Source organism: Sitophilus oryzae, unplaced genomic scaffold (genome assembly GCF_002938485.1).
Source record: "Sitophilus oryzae breed Bouriz unplaced genomic scaffold, Soryzae_2.0 scaffold_1745_pilon_pilon, whole genome shotgun sequence".
Classification (NCBI taxonomy): Eukaryota; Metazoa; Arthropoda; class Insecta; order Coleoptera; family Curculionidae; genus Sitophilus; species Sitophilus oryzae.
Genome location: NW_022146441.1, coordinates 777098 through 802297, shown reverse-complemented (window position 1 = coordinate 802297; position 25200 = coordinate 777098). Strand labels below are relative to the sequence as shown.

Here is a 25200-nt window from a genome sequence, read left to right as displayed (position 1 = left end):
TTCCCTTACTGCGAGATATAGAACCTTATATAAATGAGAATTCCTCTCACAAGGAGGACATTCTTTACACGTACGAACTTTGTCTCACTGAGAGTACAACAGTCCGATATATATGATATTCTTATTGTTTTCTTCTTTTATCTAATTCTAATATTCCGTTATTTACGTCCACTTCGTTTTTCTCTAAAAATAAATATTATACAATACTTACATATTGTTCCTTGTGTTTTACCTAGCTGTAGAACACCGTATATTACATAGTAATATCTAAAAAGAGTAGAGAATAAACAAAATGGCTTCATCGATCTACGACGAAGATATCGGAGAGCTGCGATCCGCACTGCACCGTGCACGAAAGACGAATGAATACCGACCGCCGCGCCAGGGCCGGCGCCGCCACCTAGACTAGCAACGGGAGGGAATTGAGCTTATAGCTTTAAAATTGTGCACGCAGGGACGGTACTACGTATAGAAAAATCAAGATAATGCATTCGGACTGGACGCGAATATAATACAAAATTTATTGCCTTGGCCCGGATTCAAACTCTGAATCCTCGGTTCGTGGTCGGAAACTCTACGCACTGCGCTATGGAGACATGTTCGATTTATATTCAACACTAGAATTTATAGGATCAAATTAATAAAAAATATAGAATCTTTTTCCGATGCGCAGTAGTAAAAGCAACGGGTATCGGCAGCCAGACGGGCCGCATGCTGTTCCAGAGAGCATAGTAAAAGATATATCAAAGAGCCAGACGTCTTAAAATACTTTCTCGAAAACGTTGCTAGCTCTTAGACTACCAGGAGACCGTGTATAAAAGATTGGGGGTATAATGCATGGATGGGGGTAACAAACAAAGATGCTTCAAGACAAGATGTTTAAAACTAAGCTTTATCTCTACCTCAACCTTTAGCGTACTCTATTAAACCTTATTATCCTAAAGTTTTAAGCCCTCTTAGAATTAATTGGTGCCAATCTGCTGTATCTTCGGCGGACCTTGGCTTGTTGTGGGTTCAATTTAAGGAAGGTTTGTCGTTTAGCTTGCCTTGTGGCAGTGGAATGGCCTGTTTGTCCGAATTAGGGCTAATTTGTCTAGGGCTAAATCGAATTTTCTTCTACTGGAAAGCCTATTTCCTCCCACTATCGGTCGTTTCCTTAGTTTTACTTATAATTTATCCTTGTTTTCTGTTTAATCGCGTGTAGATTGGATTTTATTACATAAAATCACTAATAATAGATTGTCCATATTTTTTGGTTCCATTTTCGTGTGTTATACAGGGTGGTCCGAAGTGTATTCCGGAAACTTCGGCAGCATATTTCTATATATTCTAGCAAAATCAAATTTCCAATGTCAAAAAACTCCCAAACACCAATATTTATCCAAATATTGACATTACTTCATAAATTATTTTGAAAAAATCGAAATAACAATGAAATTTCTACACCCTGTATCTCCGAAACTAAGCATTTTAGGACATACATTTATACGAAGTTTTTTACTTATAATTATCTGCAGAATATGCTGCTGAAGTTTCCGGAATACACTTCGGACCACCCTGTAAATCAAGTAATAAAGTGTGACCAACGGATCTGTAGCTACGGGGTATCGGCAGGGGAATGCAGTTGTAAACAAAACACGCCCAATTTCATTCATAAAATAGGCATGGGCGTACGGTGTTATATGAAAATAATGTGTATCATAAATATAATACTCAGATTAATAATTTTTTTCAAAAAACTTTATGCTGTTTGAATCGTTACTGTTGAGTTAGCAGATAAACACTAAAAGCTTTTATTAAAGCTCCCTTAAATATTTTGAATCATTTTATTATTGTGTTGTTAATATAATAGAAGAAATAATTACAGCTGGGGTTGGAACCTTTGGTGTTACACAGCAAAATAAAACACTAAATCAGTACAATACACCAAAACACTTTTAATTTTACACTGGACGCATGTTTCGCTAACCATGTCTGCCATCAGCAGATGATCAAGACTGAGTCTTGAGGTATATTTATTTATATATCTGTACTAACTATATTTTTTTCTATAATACATAATTTTAGATATAACTATTTCCAGCAAAAAAAAATCTTGAAAATAGTTAACTTTGGAAGCGCAAACAAAACATAATTTTACTCATCAGTAGATCTGATATTGCCTATTACACCAGATATGGTATCGCTCCGCCAGCAGTTTTTAAAGGTTAGGTCATTGTCTACCCATATGTTACATCCAAATAGATAATACTTGGCTATATTTTCGAATTTCGCGTATATATATTTATATCTCTCTCTGCAATATAATGGGCCGCTCCATTAATATTTATCTGTTATTTTAACATTTACGCCAAAAAAATTCATTTGATTTTAATAACCCCCTAAGCGTTTCCCTGCAAAAGGAAAATTCGATTCTTCCTGCAATTTTTGCAAAAGCTTTCTAATTGTGGGGACGAGTTTGAATTCGAGATAAAATCTATTTATCAAATTCCTGACCACTTCGAAAAAGTCGTTGAGCTTTTCGACAGCAGTCTCACGTGGTCGTTTCTTTCCAGAGAGGATATCATTTTATCGGGGTTAGTTTTCAGCCTTTTTTTTATCTTCTGTGTGAATTTTTTTATAGCCGATACGCTAACTCCGGTATAAAGAAATATCCGCTCAAGTTTACGTTTAAGCGGCAACTCAAGCGAACTCTCTGTAGCTTCTTCATCGCAAACCCTATTATGAACACAAGGAAATACACCAAATGAGATTTCATCCACGTTATTATTAACTTACCTATATAAATTAGCTATTATTTCTCTTGTCTGACTATGTAGCGTCTTACCCTTAACAAATTTATTCGTTTTAAAACACAAATATACGATCAAACTTGATATTAATAATTAAAAACTACGAACGAAAAACATTATAACAAGATAACAAAACAATAAAACACAACTTAACTATCAAATATACTAAAAATATAGGAATAAAGTTTAGGATAACCGGTATAAAATAATGAAATAAAGTAATAATGATCAAAAAAATTACACCGCCACTGGATATTTCAATAGTATTCAATATTCCTACTCTTTTCAGAAGAGACCGTGAAGTTGGGGATACAGCAAGCGAATAGGAAAGGCGTAAAAGCCATGGCAACCGCGTGGTAACAAATCCTGTGACGTACTCTGGCCAATCATGTTCGAGGAATAGGCGGCCATGCGCGGCGATGCCGGTTTGCCAATGATGTCGTTGAAAAATCTTCAACTTTCATAATAAGCAGATTATACAGAATGAAAGAAATAAGTTATTAAATAAAACATATCCAACAATATGAACTACGTTAAAATCCCTTAATAATATACGTCAGAATATATGCTAAACACATTATATATAATAAAAATATATTAAATTTATAGTTCATGTCTGGCAATTTTGCAATTTTATAGATAAACGTGGCAATATCGTTTTTTTTCTCGCATTCCTTCCGTAGCTTCAGATCCGCTGGTCAAACAGTAGGTATATTAATATACAAGGTGGTCCGAACTGTATTCCGGAAACTTCGGCAGCAAATTCTGCATATAAAAATACATTTTATCTGCATATATATTTTAAATATCCATATATGAACAGAATCAAATAAAAAACCTCCCCATAGTTTAATTTTGATGTATGAATTAGCCATAAACATACACCCCCGCTTATTTATAGCTTCTAGGGCAGAGGGGGAGGCCACTGAAACAATTTAAAAACAGGCAGAAGACTAGGGAATCCCGATCGTATATCCCTATAAATTCCGGCATTATCATAAATCTCGATGCGATGTTCGTTTTGTTTGCCCGAGGATGCCCTAACCGTCTCGGGCTCCAAATGTCTCAATAAAAGAACTTGCCAGTTTTTCTTTCTTCCTTTTTTGCTTCCTTTCTATACAAGCACACGCTAAACACGACATTGAAAAAATAGTTCCAAAGAATAAGTCTTGATAGTGGGCGAAGAAAGTAAATAAATAAATAAATAAATATAAAATAAAGATAAAAGATTATACTATATCCGTATTGTAGCACATTTTTAGACAACTTCTTTATTTTTAAGATTTTGATGGTCGAACATCAACAAAATATTCCTTATGTTTCGACTAAATTTTCTCGAAAATAAAGACATTATTCAAAATTCCATTACAATACGAAAATAGATTGAAGTTTTGTGATTACAGGGATATATAATTTATATGGTTTTGTAACAAATTGCTCGCTGTTTTATGGCAAATTCTGAAACTCTGCAAACCTTAATCAAGCCTTAATCAAAGCACGTGTGTTTGGAATTTCGGCTGTGGCTTAACAAGACAGGATCAGGCAAAGCCTTAGGCAGATTTCGGAAATATAATATATATTCCCTTCAGCCACTCACCCACTTTACCCGGTCCCTGAGAGCGACCCGAAAGTACAGCGTAATAGACTCTTAACGTTAACAGTGTACTGTTTGACCAGCGGATCTAAAGCTACGGAAGGAATGCGAGAAAAAAAAATCGATATTGCCACGTTTATCTATAAAATTGCAAAATTGCCAGACATGAACTAAAAATTTAATATTTTTTTATTATATATAATGTGTTTAGCATATATTCTGACGTATATTACTAAGGGATTTTAACGTAGTTCATATTGTTGGATATGTTTTATTTAATAACTTATTTCTTTCATTCTGTATAATCTGCTTATTACGAAAGGTGAAGATATTTCAACGATATCACTGGCAACCCGGCATCGCCGCGCATGGCCGCCTATTCATCGAACATGATTGGCGAGAGTACGTCACAGGATTTGTTACCACGCGGTTGCCATGGCTTTTACGCCTTTCCTATTCGCTAGCCTTATCCCCAACTTCACGGTTACTTCTGAAAAGAGTAGAAATATTGAATACTATTGAAATATCCAGTGACGGTGTCATTCTTTTGATCATTATTACTTTCTTTCATTATTTTATACCGGTTATCCTAAACTTTATTCCTATAGTTTTCGTATATTTAATAGTTAAAATGTGTTTTATTGTTTTGTTATCTTGTTATAATGTTTTTCGTTCGTAGTGTTTAATTATTAATATTAAGTTTGATCGTATATTTCGTTAAAATGAATAAATTTGTTAAGGGTAAGACATAGCCAGGACAACAGCTAGTTTATATAGGTAGAATAATAATAATGTAATTATTAGAATACTAAAATTAAATATTGGCTAAAATGAAAAGCACACATTTTACCTAAATATTTTAGCTAAACTAAAATAAATGTAAATAAACGTGGATGAAATCTCATTTGGTTTATTTCCTTGTGTTCATAATAGGGTTTGCGACGAAGAAGCTACAGAGAGTTCGCTTAAGTTGCCGTTTAAACGTAAACTTGGGCGGATATCTCTTTATACCGGAGTTAGCTTATCGGCTATAAAAAAATTCACACAGAAGATAAAAAAAGACTGGAAAATAACCCCGATAAAATGATATCCAGCCCTGGAAAGAAACAGCTACGTGAGCTCGACGACTTTGATTTCCAAGTGGTCAGGAATTTGATAAATAGATTTTATCTCGAATTCAAAGTCGTCCCCATAATTAGAAAGCTTTTGCAAAAATTGCAGGAAGAATCGAATTTTCCTTTGGCAGGGAAGCGCTTAGGGGGTTATTAAAATCAAATGGATTTTGTTGGCGTAAATGTCAAAATAACAGATAAATATTAATGGAGCGGCCCATTATATATATATATATTGCAGAGAGAGATATAAATATATACGCGAAATTCGAAAATATCGCCAAGTATTATCTATTTGGATAAAACATGGGTAGACAATGACCTAACGTTTAAAAAGTGCTGGCGAAGCGATACCATATCTGGTGTAATAGGCAATATTGGATCTACTGGTGAGTAAAATTATGTTCTGTTTGCGCTACTATTTTCAAGTTTTTTTTTTGCTGGAAATAGTTATATCTAAAATTATGTATTGTAGAAAAAAATATAGTTAGTACAGATATATAAATAAATATACCTCAAGACTCAGTCTTGATCATCTGCTGATGATGTTAACATGGTTAGCGAAACGTGCGCCCAGTGTAAAAGTAAAATTGTTTTGGTGTATTGTGCTGATTTAGTGTTTTATTTTGCTGTGTTACACCAAAGGTTCCAACCCCCAGCTGTAATTATTTCTTCTATTATATTAACAACACATAATAATCAAAATATTTAAAGGAGCTTTAATAAAAGCTTTTAGTGTGTTTATCCGCTAACTCAACAGTAACGATTCAAACAGGATAAAGTTTTTTGAAAAAAAATTATTAATCTGAATATTATATTTATGATACACATTATTTTCATAAAACACCGTACGCCCATGCCAATTTTATGAATGAAATTGGGCGTGTCTTGTTTACAACTGCGTTCCCCTGCCGATACCCCGTAGCTACAGATCCGTTGGTCACACTATACACAATTTTGCTACCAAAAGAAACAAGTGGATATTTTTATGTTAGAACTATACCACTCTTTTATGGTGTACTGTAAGCCGTGGTAATCTGTTTAGCCACAATATTTGTCTTGCGTTGTAGTGAATACCCACAAAAGACTCTATTGGCATTAAGGCGAGGCAATTTGAATCCTTTTACGACTTATGTGTGGACTCTAGCGAAATATATTTGCGTCCTACATCAATTCTGTTTCATTCTTAAAAGCTAATATAAAAATGTTAGTGCTAGGAAGTCCGGTTTACTAGAATATGCCTTCAAACCTATTTGCCGTTAAAGTTGTTTATAGGTTTGTTCTAACCGGTATTGCCAGAAATTTTCCAGCGAATTTCTTTAACGGGGCTTTAAGAAACCTTCATATTCCTTCAACTTCCCAAAAAAAATCAGGTCTTGTGAAAAATAACCTAATTTTGTGTATTTTACAGATTTTATAATAAGGAGAAAATTTTTAAAAACTTATTTCTGGTAATTTTTGGACACCAATGTATTTAAATAAATGTTTTATTAAAAATATAACACAAAAAAAAATAAAAAAATATAAAATTAGAATTAGAAAAAAAAATAAAATTAAAATTAGAAAAAGCAGAATTATTTTTCATGAGCAACGTTTTTTAATTTTTTTCATAGCAACTGTTAAAATTGTTTTATATCTATCAAAAATACACACACCGGAAAAGTCTAGGGATATTATAATTTTATCCAGCCATTGTCAGTAATTTTATTATTTGCATTTCTGATATAATAAAATTAAAATAAACAAATAGTTTAAATAGTATTGGAAATAAAAATGCGAAATTTACCGAATTTTTCAAATTTACCTTGATTTTTATTGAACTGAAAAAAATACACACATTTTCTTTAATTCTAAACTGTGAATTAAAAAAAAAGATAAAATCATTTTTACTTAATAAAGGGTATAGCCTCCTCTACTGTTCGTTACAGCCCTACATCGTCTCTCCATGCTCCTGATCAGGTTGTCGATCTCTTCTTGAGGTACAGCCTGCCACGCTGCATTCGCGGCCCGAACCAGATCCCTACGAGTTTCACGAGGCATACCCATTCTCAAAATTCTTCTTTGGACCGCGTCCCATACGTGCTCGATGGGGTTGAGGTCAGGAGATTGTGCCGGCCAGGGTAAGATGTTTAATTGATGAGCATCGATAAACTCACTTACCACTCTGGCTGTATGAGGCCGTGCATTGTCATGCATGAGAATGAAGTTTCTCCCAAAATCATTGGCATATGGTAACACGACAGGCTCAAGAATTAAATCACGATATGTGATTCCTGTTAGAAACCTTTCAAGAAAAACGAGATCGGTTTTTCGGCCTAACTGGACTCCTCCCCAGACCATAACTGTTCCACCCTGATAAGGGTGCACTTCCTGAACATGATCCAACCGAATAAGATTTCCCAGTTCTCTCCATACCCTAAGCCTTCTCGAATCCGGATGAATTCCAAAGCGTGGCTCATCCGTGAAGAGAACATTGGCCCATTGTTCATTCGACCACTGAACATGATCTTGATCCCACAAATATTGTCAAGACTTAAATAGATGTCAACTTGGGTTTAGATCAAATTGGGGAAAAAACACAAATAATATAATCTTAGTAAATAAAATATAATTCGAGTAAACCAATTTGATATAGGCCCAAAGAGATCGAGTTACCTGCATGACATCGACACAGATATGTTTTTAAATAACATTGATAATTAAACAATTAAAATACAACAATCTCGGGTCGATAGTCAAACGCAGGCTACCAAAGTTCGATTTCCTCATGGTCATAGCCGGGTGAATGTAATTAGACGAAAACAGATTGAACGACGTAACCGGCGATGACCACGAGGGATAGAAAATATAAAAATGTATGCTAAAGAGAGTTGAAAGTTAGTCCATCGATGTGAGCCGTATTATACAGTTAGTAATCCGCGTCATCAGTCGGTTAGCAGAAGACAGCGCAGACTGAAGATGTTCCTGTAAGTACTTAGTTAACTAAACCATTAAGTCTTGGCATTCCCCAAACTTGTATTATACTGTGAACTCTATGTTAAATAAATGTGTATTTTGTTCAATGGTTGTTTTGATTGAGAGAGAGAACCTGGTATAGCGACCCTAGCAAACAACCCCCAGCTAGGTCGCGACAATATCGTACCTCTCGATTTCCTCTCGTTAAGGGTTGAGCTCTCCAGGGGCGTCTGCTTCTTAAGTTGACCTCCCATCTAATGCGAACAGTGTCAGGACTAACGGTTACATTATGTGTTTCCTGGAGAATTAAACTAAGCTCTGGTGCTGTAAGAGTCGGTCGGCGTCGAGCATTTAATTGTAAAAAATGATCTTGCTGAGGGGTATGAATGATCTTGCTGAGGGATCTGCCTTTCAGCAACATCATCACTTTCACGGTAGCGTGCACTTAATCGCGATATTACACTTTGCGTTTTATTTAATGCTCTAGCTACGTCGATTTGACGCATTCCAGCTTCAAGCATAACCATGGCTCTTAGCATTTCGTCTCTGTTAAGATGTCTACGCCCCATAATGTCGTTTAATACTAAACAGAGTTATTTAAATGAATTCTGGCCAGTTATCATAAAAACATAGCCAGTGCAGGTTAAATTCGAACAATTGATGCTGGTGCTTTTTATACATTTGACAAAAAATGCACAAACACTTCTGCAAATATCCCAAATTTAGAAATAACTAGTGTGACTACTTCGTTTCAATCGAAGTAGAAAGAATCGGCCTACAAATATGTGGTTGTTTATTCAAAACATTTATTTTTAACTTTAATAAAATGATATCCCTAGATTTTTCCGGTGTGTGTAGTAGATAAAATAGTACTTTGACCGCAAGGGTAGATTAAATGATACTTTAACAGCGAGGATAGGTTAAAAACTTTATTTCTTCTCGCACGTTTTTTAATTGCTTCCATTTTTGAAAATTTTTGTATTCCTTTTCATAAGTTATTCGGGATTTAAATGGAAGTAGTTGGGATATGGCGTTTGTCGCCTCAGCCTGAATAGCTGTTGGTAATTTACTTATTTCGTTTTGAGCCATTTCTGGCTCCAATTCAATCGACACGAAAGAGAATTCGACACGAAACCAGCAATCGACACGAAAGAGAATTAAAAAATATTGACTCAAAACTGACAACTAAAGAGACAGCTTTATTTATTTGTCAAATTACATAGAAACCAACGCCAACCCAGCTCAATATTTTTTCTACTCGTAATAAATTCCTTGAAATAATAATATTGTCACACCCCATTTTGTGGGTTATGACTAGGGGCATAGCAAATAATAAATACTTCAATTTAACTTAATAATCAATTTAATTAATCTACGAATAATAAAATAATTATAAAACTAAATGTGTACTTACGTATTATATTTATGGACGAACATCATCACTGGCTCGGGGGTAGTGTCAGGGTAGTGTAACGCCAATGCCGGAATCTCGACCGCGACCTTATCGAACTTACTATCGACTATCGACTGTCCCCCAACAGGTGACATTTTTGTATTTATTGGTTCGTTACGTCGAATCATCGAATCAGCATTATTGGTCTATCGGTGCGATGACCGGTGCGATGACCGCGTTAGTGCTGATTTGATGATTTTACAAATTCGTAGTATTGAAAGGAAATATTTTCGCAATTGCCAATTATGCTTATAACTTTGATTTTTAAAACTTTACTTTTGTTGCGTAAATGCCAATGAACTTTAATTATTTTATACTTCCTTTCAATCGAATTATTAATTTACGAAATATATTAATATTAAATATGTTATTTTATATATCGAATAATTCCATCCTTGACACTTCCCCCGCACCTCTAAAGCTGGACCCCAGCGATAATTCAAGATTTATGAAATTATACTTTTTAACAATAATTATTATACATTGCAATAAATTGTGCTTAACGTTTCATAATAAAAAAATGTTTTAAGTATACAATATTAAAATTAAAAAAAAAAAAATTTTAAAGAAATTACTAACTAAAAAAAAAAAATATAAAAAAAAAGCTTCTCTATAAGTTTAAGGATGGCGATTAGCCGTTTACATATAGACAAAAAAAAATGTCTTTTAATACTGGCACTAACGTGAACTGCACAATACCTATATAGTTTTTAAGTTTAATACTTTGCACTGACTTCGTTCATAAAACACCCACCCACCAATCTCGTCGGCTGCTCACGGAGGCTGAAAACTGAAGTTTTGATTGTAGTATCCACCTTCACATTCTAAACCTAACACACATGCACACATGCCTCCCGTTCCCTGCACTTTGAAAAGCTCTTTGTTTTGGTAAGCTGTTTCTCAATACTTGCGTCCTTAGGGAGTTGTTTCTTGATATCGGTGTAGGCTGACAATGGAAACAAAATTCCAGTATGATTTTGTTTGTCATCTGGATTGGCGTCGAATTCATCTTTCGAAGAAGAGACCAGTTTTTAGACAAGACAATAACTCTTCCTGTAGCTGCTTATATCGCCAAACCAAATTTGACAGCACGTTCTGAACCCATTTTTGAATTGGACTACTTGCTTCGGACTGCATTACCATAGTGTACTGTTCACAAAGCTTCCTAAACAAGGGTAGGCAGTTTGCATCGTATAGGCATGATGGTGTGGTACTACATTCTTCTTTCTCCTTCGGGGTTGAGTCCATACGTCGATTCTTCTCAGTGGTGTTCCTTGACTTGTTGCTTGGTATTGGCAGTTTTGACCAGTAATTACATGAAAAAAGAGAACAAAGAGTAAATATGTGCTCTTACTTACAGCTTATTGTATTAAATTATTATGTCTTATAAACTAGTTCTTAAAGTATATCAAACTTAATCCTATTTTAAGTTTGTTTGTTTAATTTTATTTTTCAACCTAGTTCAGAATATCATTTTTTTTTTTTTCTTGTATGATCCCCGGCGACAATATCTGAATATGTTTTAAAACGTAACTGGCTATGGAAAAAAAATATTGTTTTATACACGACGATAAAATACCATTTTATCGTCTTGTATAAAAACTAACTACCTATTTACAAACTACAGTTTTTTAAGTTTTTATTAGTGAAGTATGCATGCTCTTTGTAAAAAGCTTTTATTTTCACTTTAAGGGTGCTGTCTCTTCTTTTTAAAGCTAGAATTTGTTCGGGAAAGTTATGTCTTTTCCGGACCACGAATTAAATGCCTTAAATCCACTGCTGGCGCAGTTTCAGACACTCAGTCGGAAGAGAAAAATCTATTACCCAGGATTTTCCTTCTCTAACCCAACTAATATTCTAATGATTTTCCTACACAGTAAAAGAAATAAAAATTGAATAAAAATAGAGTATAATTCATTAATTTTTTATAATGTATACTTTAACAATTATTATTTTTGTACAGGGTGTCCCACTAAGAATAGCTCTCGGCTGTATCTCGGAAAGTATTAGCCGTAGGGCCTACAGAAAAAAAAATTATAACTAAAGGGGCTATGAGAAATTGCTAGAAATTATTTTCAAGTTTGTAAAGCGGCCACTAGAGGACGCAACTGCTATGGAAAATCAGAAAATAGAATTTTTACAGAATTTTGCCTAGATAATGGCTACTATAAATAATAGCTTTATAATCCTCAGTAAATTTTGAATTTTTTTTGTTAGAACAAAATTTTTCCCCTATGTGCTAAAATAAAGTGGTGGGAGAAGGTTAGATCCATGGTACAAAGAATACAAGGTATGATCGATAGCGGCTCCAATTTCGTTCAGTTCGCGTATACCACCTGTGACGTCACTAGGAAAACAATGAATAAATAAAAAATAAAGAAAGTTGACAGGAGATCTGTATTTTTTGGAGTTATGGTTAAGAATTGTTTATTTTTAAGACTTTTTAGTTCGTTTAATTTAATAATTACTAAAACCAACAGTTCCAAAAATATATTTAAAAATAATAATTATCTATTAACATGGATTTGGACTATAATAGGTAAGAATACTAAATTTATTTCTATATTCGGTATAAAATTGTTTATTAGGTTTTTAGTTTGCGATGTTTATGGTAAAATAATTTATGGTAAAATAATTTTCATGTTCATTGCCTCTGAATTCACATGAGGACAGAGATGAGGATATCGATGGAAAAGTAACCACAAGAGGAATTGTTACATCATTTAAAAAATGTTGGAAAGTTTATTGTTTCCCATCGAACAGTAGAAAATGCCAATGCAGATGAATGTATTGTAATTGTGATAGAAGTAATTCCAAGGGTGAAGTTTATTATAATTAGGGACCTGTGCTTTTCTTTTTATATGTAGATGTTTCAGGTTTTGAGAATAAATCGGTTGAACGAAACCCAAAATTTAGAGGAAGATGCGCATCAAGGATTATATAGCTCAAATTTCCTTTAATGGTAGGCAATTATTCAATGCAAATTAACTTTTTAAGTGACTGAAATATTAAATAGTTTACAATATGGTATATCACTAAAAATATATTTTACTTTTAGGTACAATTAGGGTCCGATACATTTCAAAAAGTAGAATATTATTTTATATTAAATGAGGTATTGTACCAACAATCAATTTATATTAATACCGGAGATTAAAAAATCACAGAATAAATAGTTCTTTTTTTATACTACAAAAATAAACTAACAAAATTAAAAAAAAATAAAAAGTTATTTCCCGGCCGAGATTCGAACTCCAGTCTCTCGCTTCCTAGCCCGACTCCTTATGCACTGCTCCACAGTAACTTGCTTAGCGATAATTCAATGACGGTATATAAACAAAAAAACAGGTTTATAACAATATCTTGACGATTTGAATTGGCGCGCGAGGCGTGCTGACCAATAGCGCCTGTTATCACCTGTGACGTAGCAACCAACCTGCGCAATATCATACCTTGTATTCTTTGTACCATGGGTTAGATCTATCTTTATTTAACTGTTAATAACTCCGGACTGGATAATCAGAATCCAACAAACGAGGGCTCGTTTAAAAGAGCGTTTCTTACTCTATATTATATCATAAAAATAATACTAATAAGCTTTTGAACGTAGACGCTAGGGGCTGCTGTCTTATAATTTAACAAACATTGTGCGTTTTTTTTTTAATTAAATACGATAGTATATAAGAGAGTAATTTTAGCTAATAGTAAAGAGTAGTAAAAACTTAAAAAGTCAGCGAAAACCGCATCTTGATATCTTCTTTCAAACCGAAGATATTAGCAAAATTATAATAAATACCAAAAAATAAGCCCTTAATTACCTTGTTTTTACAACACGGTATCAGTAGCCTTCTTGATTATGCCCATTCTAATAAAAAAATGAGATAGAAACGGCTAATTTATTTTAAAATCGACGATATACCAGAATACCATAATACAAAATGTATTAATATCTAATAATTAAGATATTAATAACAGTGAACAAGAAACGATGATTCAGTGAAGTCATGGTAGGCATTGGAAAAAAGTTGTTTTTGACGTAGTAGTATAAACGTCAAATTGTTATTAGATCAACATTTTGATAGAGTTGAAGTTGTTGGGCATTTTGAAAAAGCAATCACACAAGCAGAAAAAGCAATCAGACACTTTTAAAAAATAATAAATTATTTCTTTTAAATATTGCAGTAAGTATAGAGTTTCATATATCTTTGAAAAGGTCATAGTAAGCCGGACCAAATCATTCATAAATATACAGGATGTTCTATTTAAAAAGACATAACTTTAGTTAATATTTTCCAAAAAAAAAAATCGTAGAAAAAACAAACTACGCCACTGTATTCTACGTAAAAAGTTCTACCAGAAACGGTTCTCACCTCCTCAATACCTTTCACAGTAACAGAGATACGAAGACAAAAATGAAGCTTAGAGACAAAGAGAGCTTTGAAAATTTTTGTTTACAGCATCTTTCGTTTGACAAAAAAGCGGGATAAGTTTGTGCTAACCGTATCCTCCTAGTATGAACAAATAAAAAAAGCTCTAAGTCCCCCCTAATGTTTTTTTTTCTTCTTTTTTTTCAGGGCTTTTTTGAGAATTCTTTGCGTCTGCTGTCCACGTTCCATCAGACGGAAATACCAGCCAGCCTTCAGGAGCAAACCCAGCCAAGTAAGTAAACCTTCTCTTCTCCATTTTTCACTTGGTTTTTTAAAGATCCAATTCCGATTTATTGCCTCCGAGAAAAAAGGAATTCGCAGACCGGTTACAGCTCATTTAACGCTTCCTTCCCGTTGAAAAAATAACAAAAAATCAGGGATAAATCGAAGTAAAAATACAACACTCGGTTCGATCAAGCTTTTAATTATGTTTGACAGAAAAAAATCGAAGTTTAGGGCCTTCAAACTGTATTTTTTCGGTTAATTTTTGAGAAAAAAGTATTTTATTAAACCAAAAAGAATTGTTATGTTTATTCTTGTTTGGATAAAATATCTTAAATGTGTGTTTAGCACAACCATAAGCTCGAAAAAAGATCTATACCAAGTTTTCTCAAAGTATTGTTTGTGTCTTACACTGTACCAGCCCTAACAACTATATATTGGGACAAGGTCTTTCTTTGCAATAAAAATAGTAATTTGTTAAAACGACTCAATTTATTTTGTTTATTATTCTAAATTCAAACATTACAATATGATGTAAACAATTTTACTATATTTTTATAACTTTGCAAACAAATCACTTTTGATAATACCTTATTCTGCCAAAATCAAGCCAAATTTGCTGACAACTATATATTGGGACAGCACAACAATAAATTTGTTTAATACGGAGTTACATCACCTTTCGCCTTAACAACTGCCTGAACTCTTAATGGCATTGTATTTACCAAAGATTGGCACATTTGAGGAGAAAAATATCCCAAATTTCCTGCAGTTTTGTCCGCAAAACAAAAATTGTTCGTTGAGGGTGGTTTCTTAAAGATTGCTTCATTTTATGCCACACAATTTCTATAACATTGAGGTCCGGACTACTTGCAGGATGGAATAGAACTTTTATATTATTATTACCGAACCAATTTTTAGTTGATTTTGCTGAATGGCACGATGCTCCATCTTGTTGGAAAATATAGTCTTCGTTTCGAAACAATTCTAGAGCACTAGGCAAAAGTGAGGTCTCAAGTATATGTTGAAATTTTTGGGCGTTAACAGTGCCATCTATAAAATTTAATTTGCCCAAACCTCTTATTGACATGCAACCCCAAACCATAATCCCCTTAGGAAATTTAACAACCCTCTTCAAGCAATCTTTATGAAAGGCTTCTGCTTTATTTCGTATTATTCGTTTTCGATGATCTCCAACGCAAACATCAAATTTAGACTCATCACTAAATATGACGTTATTCCAATCATTTTGTGTCCACGATAATTTAGATTTTGCCCAATTTTAACGATTTTTCTTTTGAATTTCTGTCAGTAGCGGTTTTTCTTCGGTCTAAATAAGAATTTGTATCAATAATCTTCAGGTAATTGATTATCCACACAAAATAAAGTTTACCTTGTAAAACCCCAAACCGCATTTATGGATATATTTTCGGCAACATTCTCTTGATATATTTAAACCAGTTACAGTATTCCATTTAACTGTTACTTCGCGAAGAGTACTTCTTCTCGCAGACTTGCAAAATGTTACTACATTTTGTCTCTCTGAGATACAACTTTTGGCCTTCCCGAAATTTTACCTCTAACGTCTACATTGGCAGATTCGCCGTATTTTTTTATTATTTTAAAGACCGTGGTTTTGGGAATACTTAAATCATCAGAAATGTTTCGAATTGTTTTTCCCGTACTGTATTGACGAATGATAATTTAGCGTAGTTTTTGATTTTTAACTTTTCCACGGACCATTACTTTGAATTAAATTAACAAAATTGAAAATTAAAAAAATTAAAATCACTTACAGTAAATCTCACTACTCAAACTATCCAGTCACTTACAAGCTGTCAATGCTGAAGTAAACAGTTTGCGACATTTGTGACGTTCATAGAATACTTGTCCCAACATTTAGTTGTCAGCAAATTTGTCCTTTTATGAACAAAATCCGCTACTGTAAATATGGATTGATTTACATATTCATAAAAATATTATCAAGTTGTTTAGGATATATGGCTATGTTTATATTTAAAAAATTAAACATATATTTTTCAGTCGTTTTGAAAAACCAGGGCAATAATTCCAAAATATGACCTTGTCCCAACATATAGTTGTTAGGGCTCGTACTATATACAGGGTGGCCCAGCCTTTAGTAATGATGAACAATTGCAAGACCAAGTCTCTTGGTCTTTCTCTTGCAAACCTTGAACTTTTCATCAGGTTTTTACTAGAAGCACTTGGCAGCAAAAAGGAGATGTTAAGTCTATTTTAAATTTTGATAGTTGATTCAACCTAATTATTGATAACAAATTCAAGTAGATTTCTTGTACTAAACACTCATTTTGATAAACAGTGTTGTATGTAAATAAATAACAAACAATAAAAAATAAAAACAAAAAAAAAAAAATAAAAAAAAAAAAATATATAAATAACAGTACAACAAAAAAAACAAAAAAAAATATATAAATAACAGTACAATAAAAAAAACGATGTGAGGCAATAATCTGATTTGAGGATATTTTTGCAGAGATTTTCCTCTACAAGATACTACTCTTCATACTCCCTTAGACACAACTCGTGCGAGCAGACGTACATATAGCACAGGGCTACCTCTGGTCCCCCCTCCCTGGAAGTAGCAACTTCCCTTCCTTTCACCAGATCCACATCCCTTTTTTATTTCTAATAATAATAATTATAAGTTTTACTAAACAAATAAATTGGATACAGTACATTTTGATCAAGTCTTTTAAGTTAAAAAAAAACATAAAAATAACATTGTATTTTTATTTTTCTTCATTTAAAAAAATATTAATATTTAAATTTATTTATTTTGTACCCTTCATTCCTGTAAAGGGGGACCAGTACTTACAAACCTACAAAGTAAATACAACCAAAATTGTGGCGTTTTTTTTTTATATATGTGACTTGTTTTTTACATACAAAGTGTTTCCTAAATAAGGATGTGTCGTTCATGTTAAAGGTGATGGAAAAAAGTATATATAAATAGATTTTAATTTCAATATAAGTAATATTGAAACTCTTACTCTATACAGGGTGTTTCAAAAAACATGTGCCATCATTCGTGGGGATATTCCTCACGTAAAAATAGGATTTATTTTTCATATCAACATAGATCCGATTCTGCTTTGTTTCGTTGCTACAGTGTGTTAAAGTTATAATATTTTTTCGATTTATTATAATTTTCTTCCAAGTACTTTTAGGGATTCGAATAAAATTTTCAGGGTCAAAGTTACTATAAGTGCGACATATTTTAATGCTAAAAAAGTCTCGACATATTCATCAGGGACGTGCATATGAGTTATCACTGGATTTAAAAAAAAGCTTGTACGCCACTGACTTTTTTCTCTTATTATATCGACACTTTTTTAGCATAAAAATATATTGTATTTAACTAAGAGTGGGTCCTAGGTGGGGAGGGTCCCACACTGCGGCCGCGAGGGCCTATTGTGGCTCAGTTTCTACAAGCTCTTTAATAGAAGAAGAGCATTAAAGTTCACCCTCAAGTCCCAGCCTTTTAACATAGGCCGTTATGTCCGAGGGTGATATGTCTTCTAGGTCTAGCGTGGGTTTGCCAAACACCTCAAACCTGGTCCTGCCCCCAGCGGGGCAGGTACACATAACGTGCTTCATTGTTTCGTCATCTTCCATACAGAGTCGGCATTCGGCGTCTTCCACCAGTCCCATCTTCTGTAAATGTCTCAGCCGGCAGTTGCCCGTGTATACTGAAGTAAGCGTACGCGCTCCGTTCCTACCAGCCTTTAGGAGTTCATCTGTTCTACATTTGAATGGCCCTGATGGGATTATCTTGGCATGTTCCATTCCGGGACTGTCATACCAGTCCCGAAACGTCACACCCCTAGCCCATTCACAGAGCCTGTCTCTTGCGAGATTTTTTGGTACGCTAAGTGTCGGTTCTGGGCCCACGAATGGCGAGCCTGCACCAGTTTTGGCGAGGGAATCAGCACGTTCATTTCCCTCTAGGCCGACATGTCCCGGTATCCATATTAGCGACACTTTGTTCCCATCTCCTAATATTTTGAGTAGTTTCTTACAATGAAGAATCTTCATAGACGTGCTTTTCAATGCCTCAAGCGCTTTCAACGCTGCTTGACTTTCCGAAAATATGCTTATTGTTTTCCCGGTGTATTGCTGTTCTACCAGCAGTTGCACACAGATTTCAATAGCATATAGCTCAGCTTGGAAAATTGTTTTGTGTTCTCCAAGACTGTAGTAGATCTCAGTCTTTGGTTTGGTATGGTCTGCTGCAGTAAATTCCTGCGCCAGATCCTTTATCTTAAAATATATCACACGTATAATTACTTTCGTCCTCAAATTTCATTCGAATCGCTAAAAGCACTTGGAAGAAAATTATAATAAATCTAAAAAAATTAAAACTTTAACGTCCTATAGCTACGAAACAAAACATAATCAAACTCATGTTGATATGAGAATCAAATCTTATTGTTACGTGATGAATCTCCTCACGAGAGATGGCACATATTTTTTGAAACACCCTGTATAAACGTAGTATATTTTTATAAAATTGTCTTTAGATAATCACCTACAAAAATGATTTACATTATTTAGGAAACACCCTATACATATTTTGATTGATCTGGATAAGTATTTGTTTTCATTTCAATATAAAAAAAGGACGTAACATCTAATAATTTATCACATTTTGTATCATATAATTCGATATAAAGCAGTTTGTTTAAATTATACTTACTATAATTATATTATTTAACATTAATTTAGTAAAGTTAATTTTACAATAGATATTTCTACTCAATAAACAAAAGCTCTCTAAGCTCGGTTTGAACTAATTTATCACGTTTGCCATTAGTTATTATTTTATTTAATAATGAACTAATATATTTTAATCCCTCTTTTGTTTTGATTATATTTGTATTAAACCGTTATATTTAACTTTATTTTTATGGACAAATATTTGTCGAATTTTGTGAAATAACTCACTCATTAACTAGATTACCGTAATGAAAATTCTATAAACAAACAAATTTAATTTTTTATGATATACAGGGTGGTCCGTACTGTATTCCGGAAACTTCGGCAGCATATTCTGCAGATAAAAATGACTAAAAAAGTTCGTATAAATGTATGTTCTAAAATGCTTAGTTTCGGAGATACAGGGTGTAGAAGTTTCATTTTTATTTCGAATTTTTCTAAATAATTTCTGAAGTAACGTCAATATTTGGATGAAAATTGATGTTTGGGGGTTTTTTGACATGAGAAATTTGATTTTGATGTCAATATGACTTTTATTTGTAGGGGGCGCCACCTACATGTGTTTTAACTGTTTTGAAGAGTAATAACTTTTCGTCCGTAACTGTATATAAGTACTGAGTGAAAAAATATATATTTCTGTGACTTTTTACGTAAAAAATGTCTCTTGGTAAAAATCGCTACGAGTAACCGTTCTCAAGATATTTGGAATGGAAATAGTCAATACATGTCATTATTGGCAAAAAATAAACACGTTGAGTAGATAGTTACCTATTTGACATGTTTAATTTATGTCAATGATGACAGGTATTGATAATTTCGATTCCAAATATCTCGAGACTTTAAGAGACTTTTTTTACGTAAAAAAAGTCGTTAATATATATTTTTTACTCGGTAGTTTTATACAGGTATAGACTAAAAGTTATTACTTTTCAAACCAGTTAAAAAATATGTAGGTGGCGCCCTCTACAAGTCATATTCCTCATGTCAAAAAAACCAGACACCAATTTTCATTCAAATATTTGTTACATCATAAATTATTTCGAAAAAATCGAAAAAAAAATAAATTTCTACACCCTGTATACTCTGTTTTTTTTCTCAGGTAAGATTTCGACAGACGATGACAGAAGAAAAGCAGATGACGTCCCATACCAATCTATTTATTTTACTAAAAAAAGTTTCTAATAATTTTTAAGTTATCTATGGATGGGTTTAAATATAAATCCGTCATACGTCGTGTCTTGTTGTTTTTAACCAGTTTTATTGGTTTATTTAAAAAATGACAGATCGTATTTCAATTTTATTGGTTTGACGGAACGATGAACGACAAACGGACGCCGATGCGTATGAACTCGCCTTTAGATTTTTGTCATTTTTGACGCTTGTCAAAGTCTTGCCAAATTATTGGTTATAATTTTGTGTCAACTTTTGTTAAATACCCTGCATTTTGAAAGATGATGCATTTTGATTCGTATTATTACGTGTGTTTTGTGTCTTTTGAAGTCAAGTGGAGGAAAAATCGAGTGAAAATTAACTGTAGGCCCAGAGCACAGTTTATGGTTAATACACGCTGCCCAGGCAGAAAGTCTTATACACCAATGAAGTTGCCATCGATAAAGTTTGTATACCATTTCGTCGTAGATAAGTGCATTTCGTATATAAGGATCAAACTAAACACATACTAAAAACTGGAGTAGCTGTAAAATATCGACATCACACGATAGGTAAATAATGGATTTTAGTACTGGTGCAGAAAAATAATGTCAAAAGGTACTGGTTTAAAAAAATTAAGATTAAAGGTAATTAATCCACCTTTAAGGTATAAAATTTGGTAGGTGTTATTATTAATAAAATAGTTGTTGTATTTACCTATGTTGTTTTATTTATACCTGTGGAATATTACAAATTTGTATTTGTACATAAGTTATATTGATAAATATAATCATAAATGCGGGTAGTTTCATAAAGCTTGAAAGTAAATAATAGTTATTTTTTATATTTTTTTGGTATGTAGTGCCTTGTTCTTGTTTGTTTTGTATTAACACATACCGTTTTTATTAAATAAAATAACTCGATTACATTTTTCAATTTTATACAGTTTTTTTCACAATATTTTGAAGTAATCACTTGTCATCTTGTCAATCAAATTTTAAATATTTCCTGCTATGCGTTCCAGTTGTACCAACTTATTTCTTTGTAAAATAAAATAAACTACTTTGAAATTAAAATGACAGACACATCTATCACTGTCAAGGATCTTCTCGTTGGACAGACTATATCTCCGAAACTAAGCATTTTAGGACATACATTTATACGAACTTTTTTCCATATTTTTATCTGTAGAATATGCTGCCAAAATTTCCGAAATACAGTTCGGACCACCCTGTATATTGTCCATTTGATTTTTTGACAAATTTTCAAAAAACCATACATTTTTAACCAATAATTTTGATCCAGTTCAACCAAATATCAATCAAAACACAGCACGTTTTCAAAGTTCTCCGTGTTTTTTTTATTATTCTTGTCACATAAAACCGTTCACACTATCACGTATACAGGGCAGAACAAAAGTATACCATACTTTTTTTTCTTCTCCTGTATGCAAGTGCCTGTGTACTCTAACTGCACCAATTTTTTTTTAATTGTGTAACGTAACATTTGTTTAAATATAATACACACTTGTCACACTGAAACTGTTTGATTTACACCATAGTTTGTGTGTTTGTTTATCTGTTTTATTCTTTCTCATATAGGTGGGCGAAGGTTTCGGAGAGGTTATGTACAATTTCTTGAGCTTGTTCAAAGCTCAAGCCCGCGTTTAGATCAAGGTTTGTCTCTGCATAACCCTTTTATAGATACCCCCGAAAAATTATTTAGCCCCCCAGCAAATTCTTTTTTCTTCAAACTCTATTATAATCCAAAGAATCAGAAGAGGTAACCAAATAATTTTACGTAATTGCCACATGACAAAAAAATTAGTATACAGGGTGTATAATCCTAAATAAGTGCAAATATTTTAACTGCTTGTATATTTGGACCTAGAAACACGCCAATGAGTATCTTTTTGTAAAAATAAACATTTCATTTTCAAATGATTTAAAAAATTGTAAAAAAATGTAGAATATATTTCTTTTGTTCAAATCTGGTACTACGCCTTAAAACACTTGCACTTGTTTAAGAGACAGTCTGTATATCTTTAACACAGACTAAATAAAATTAATTTTTAACTAAAATACATCCAGTTACTCTTCTTTTTCTTATTAACTACCCATATTTTCTAGTAGTGGGAACTATCGAATGAATACTATCGAAACATTCGATAGTTGCAATTCATTCGAATAATTCGATAGTTAGTAAGAAAACATTCGTTGAAAACTATTCGAATAAAAATTATGGAATAGATCCGTCATCTGCCTTGAAATATTGTATTCTAGTAATTCGGCAGCAAAAACCATTCATTTATAAAATTCATTCATTTATGAAATTCATTTATTCGTCAGGATCGATTATAATAAAATATTAACTGAATTTTAGTTGTCGCCAGGTGACATAGGTTTTTTTCCGAGAAACCCGACAGCGGTCGGTGGCAATGCTATGAAAAAAGCCGGCATCTTTGATTTTTTGCGGAGTCAGATATAGATAAGGACACATTATTTTATTTTATTGAGGTGCTAGTATTTACACAGAAAATACATTATGAAGGGCGCTGTTGCCATATTTTAGTATTAGTTGATATTAGCAACGAATATTATTGTTTGGCTTTAGTTAGTTAGGGATAGTATGTCTATATATTCTGCATTTTTTTTATTAATATTCTGTTGTTACACTGCAATAATACTTGTTATTTTGGATGTAGGAAAATTATTTTTAATGTTTTTTAAGCAAAGACTAGTTTAATAAATAATAATAACAGTAATAATTTGTTATACCTATTAACAACAAAATCTAAAATTATTTAATATAAATATTTTTTTTTAAGCAGTAGCAAAATATAAACAACAAATTAGATGTCAAAATTATTTATATTAGATCCTATTTAAAAATAATATAGTCCCTAAATTTTTATGTGTAGCAACGTTGGTTTATTAAATAATAATAATTACAGAACTAATTTGTTATATTAACAACAAATTTTAAAATCATGAAATATAAACATTTATTAATTTTCTAAGCATGCAGTGTAATGGAAGGAATATATAAATAAAAATTAGAAATCAAAATTATTTATATTAGGTGCTTTATATTACTATTTAAAAATTATATTTACTTTTACTGGCATTTACTTTAAAAAATAAATGAAATATTTCTTCGCAAAAAACTACATGTAAGAGAATTAGCATAAACACAATACAAACATCGTTAACTTTTTTTTTTAAATTGGCACGTGTAAAACTTTCATTTTAATTTTCTCACCCCATAGTTTGAGTTCGATAACCGCACATTTACTTAACCACATTACTTAAATATGATTTTTAAGTTCAACTAATTCATATTATTAAAACATCTAAAATACAAATATGTATTTTTAAAATTAATTGTAAGTTCATCTCATCTCTCTTAAAAATTGCTACTTCTCAAAATTTCCCATTAAAAAATAGACCATATACCATATAAAATTAAATAATTGAAAGATCGGACTACGGAAAACCACACAAATTTTTTTCATTTATTTTAACTATTTTAATAAACGCAAAAAATAGCACAGTATTTATACGGCGAAGTTATAAAAATTTGGAAGAACTAATAATGCACTGACGCATACAAAAATCAAACGAATACTAAATTTCATTTATCAAAAGCATTCGATAGTCGTGGCTCAACGATAACCATTTAGTCGCACGGCGAGGTTGTCACATATGCTTTAGTATACAAATGAATGAATGATTTTATTCGAATAAAACCATTCGATAGTTGAAATCATTCATTCATTAACCATTCGATAGTCTAATTCATTCGATAGTTCCCATCGCTAATATTTTCTTCTATAGCATGTCATTTCTATATTCTTCTAAATTTTATTAAAAACTATTTCCTACCCAGAAAGAGCCAATTTTTTTCTATTTTTCTTCTTAGACTCTGTACATAGACCCTTTGCCCTTCTATCTTGCACGGTTCCTTGTTTCGAAAAACCCAATATACGTCGACGTGTCTACAAGAAACATTTGCATATCCTCGGGGCACTAACATACTCTAAACGTATACTCTATATATTTTGCGGCACAAAGCTAACGTAATATTATAAAAAGACTCTTTGCGCCCTGCTATATTCAAAATGGGCTATTTTCCAGACAAAAGATGTACGGGGTGTCCCATTTTCGTGAGTTTTACAGGGTTTCTCAGGGTTATTACGAGTAGAAAAAAATTGTGCTGGGTTGGCATTGGTTTCTATGTAATTTGACAAATAAATAAAGCTGTCTCTTTAGTTGTCAGTTTTGAGAAAATATTTTTTAATTCTCTTTCGTGTCGATTGCTGATTGAATCGAAGCCAGAAATGGCTCAAAACGAAATAAGTAAATTACCAACAGATATTCAGGCTGAGGCGACAAACGCCATATCCAAACTACTTCCACTTAAATCCCGAATAACTTATGAAAAGGAATTCAAAAATGTTCAAAAATGGAAGCAATTAAAAAACGTGCGAGAAGAAATAAAGTTTTTAACCTATCCTCGCTGTTAAAGTATCATTTAATCTACCCTTGCAAATCAAATCAAATCATTTATTGCGTGTTAATAGATACAAGTATCCTTACACAAAGTCATATTTTGTAAAATGCAAAATTATAAAATAAGCACAACAATTCTCAAACAGTAATTTACACAAAAAAGTACACAAAAAAACAATAAATAACAAAAAAAAATGAAACACAAATACACAATGTAAATGTTTTGA

At 32.6% G+C, this 25200-nt stretch overlaps 1 protein-coding gene across 2 annotated transcripts in view; it reads left to right on the top strand.

Annotated features, from left to right (window-relative positions):
- Nucleotides 1–25200, top strand: part of LOC115881952 (dopamine receptor 2-like) — a 157366-nt gene that overhangs the window by 113775 nt on the left and 18391 nt on the right. Inside the window, exons 3-4 of one of the 2 annotated variants that reach the window (XM_030899700.1) lie at nt 14481–14565; nt 22064–22138. In XM_030899700.1, the coding sequence (XP_030755560.1) occupies nt 14481–14565; nt 22064–22132 (154 nt within the window). In that variant the 3' untranslated portion in view covers nt 22133–22138. The remainder of the gene's footprint in view (nt 1–14480; nt 14566–22063; nt 22139–25200) is intronic. The other variant, XM_030899699.1, reaches the window with a different exon arrangement.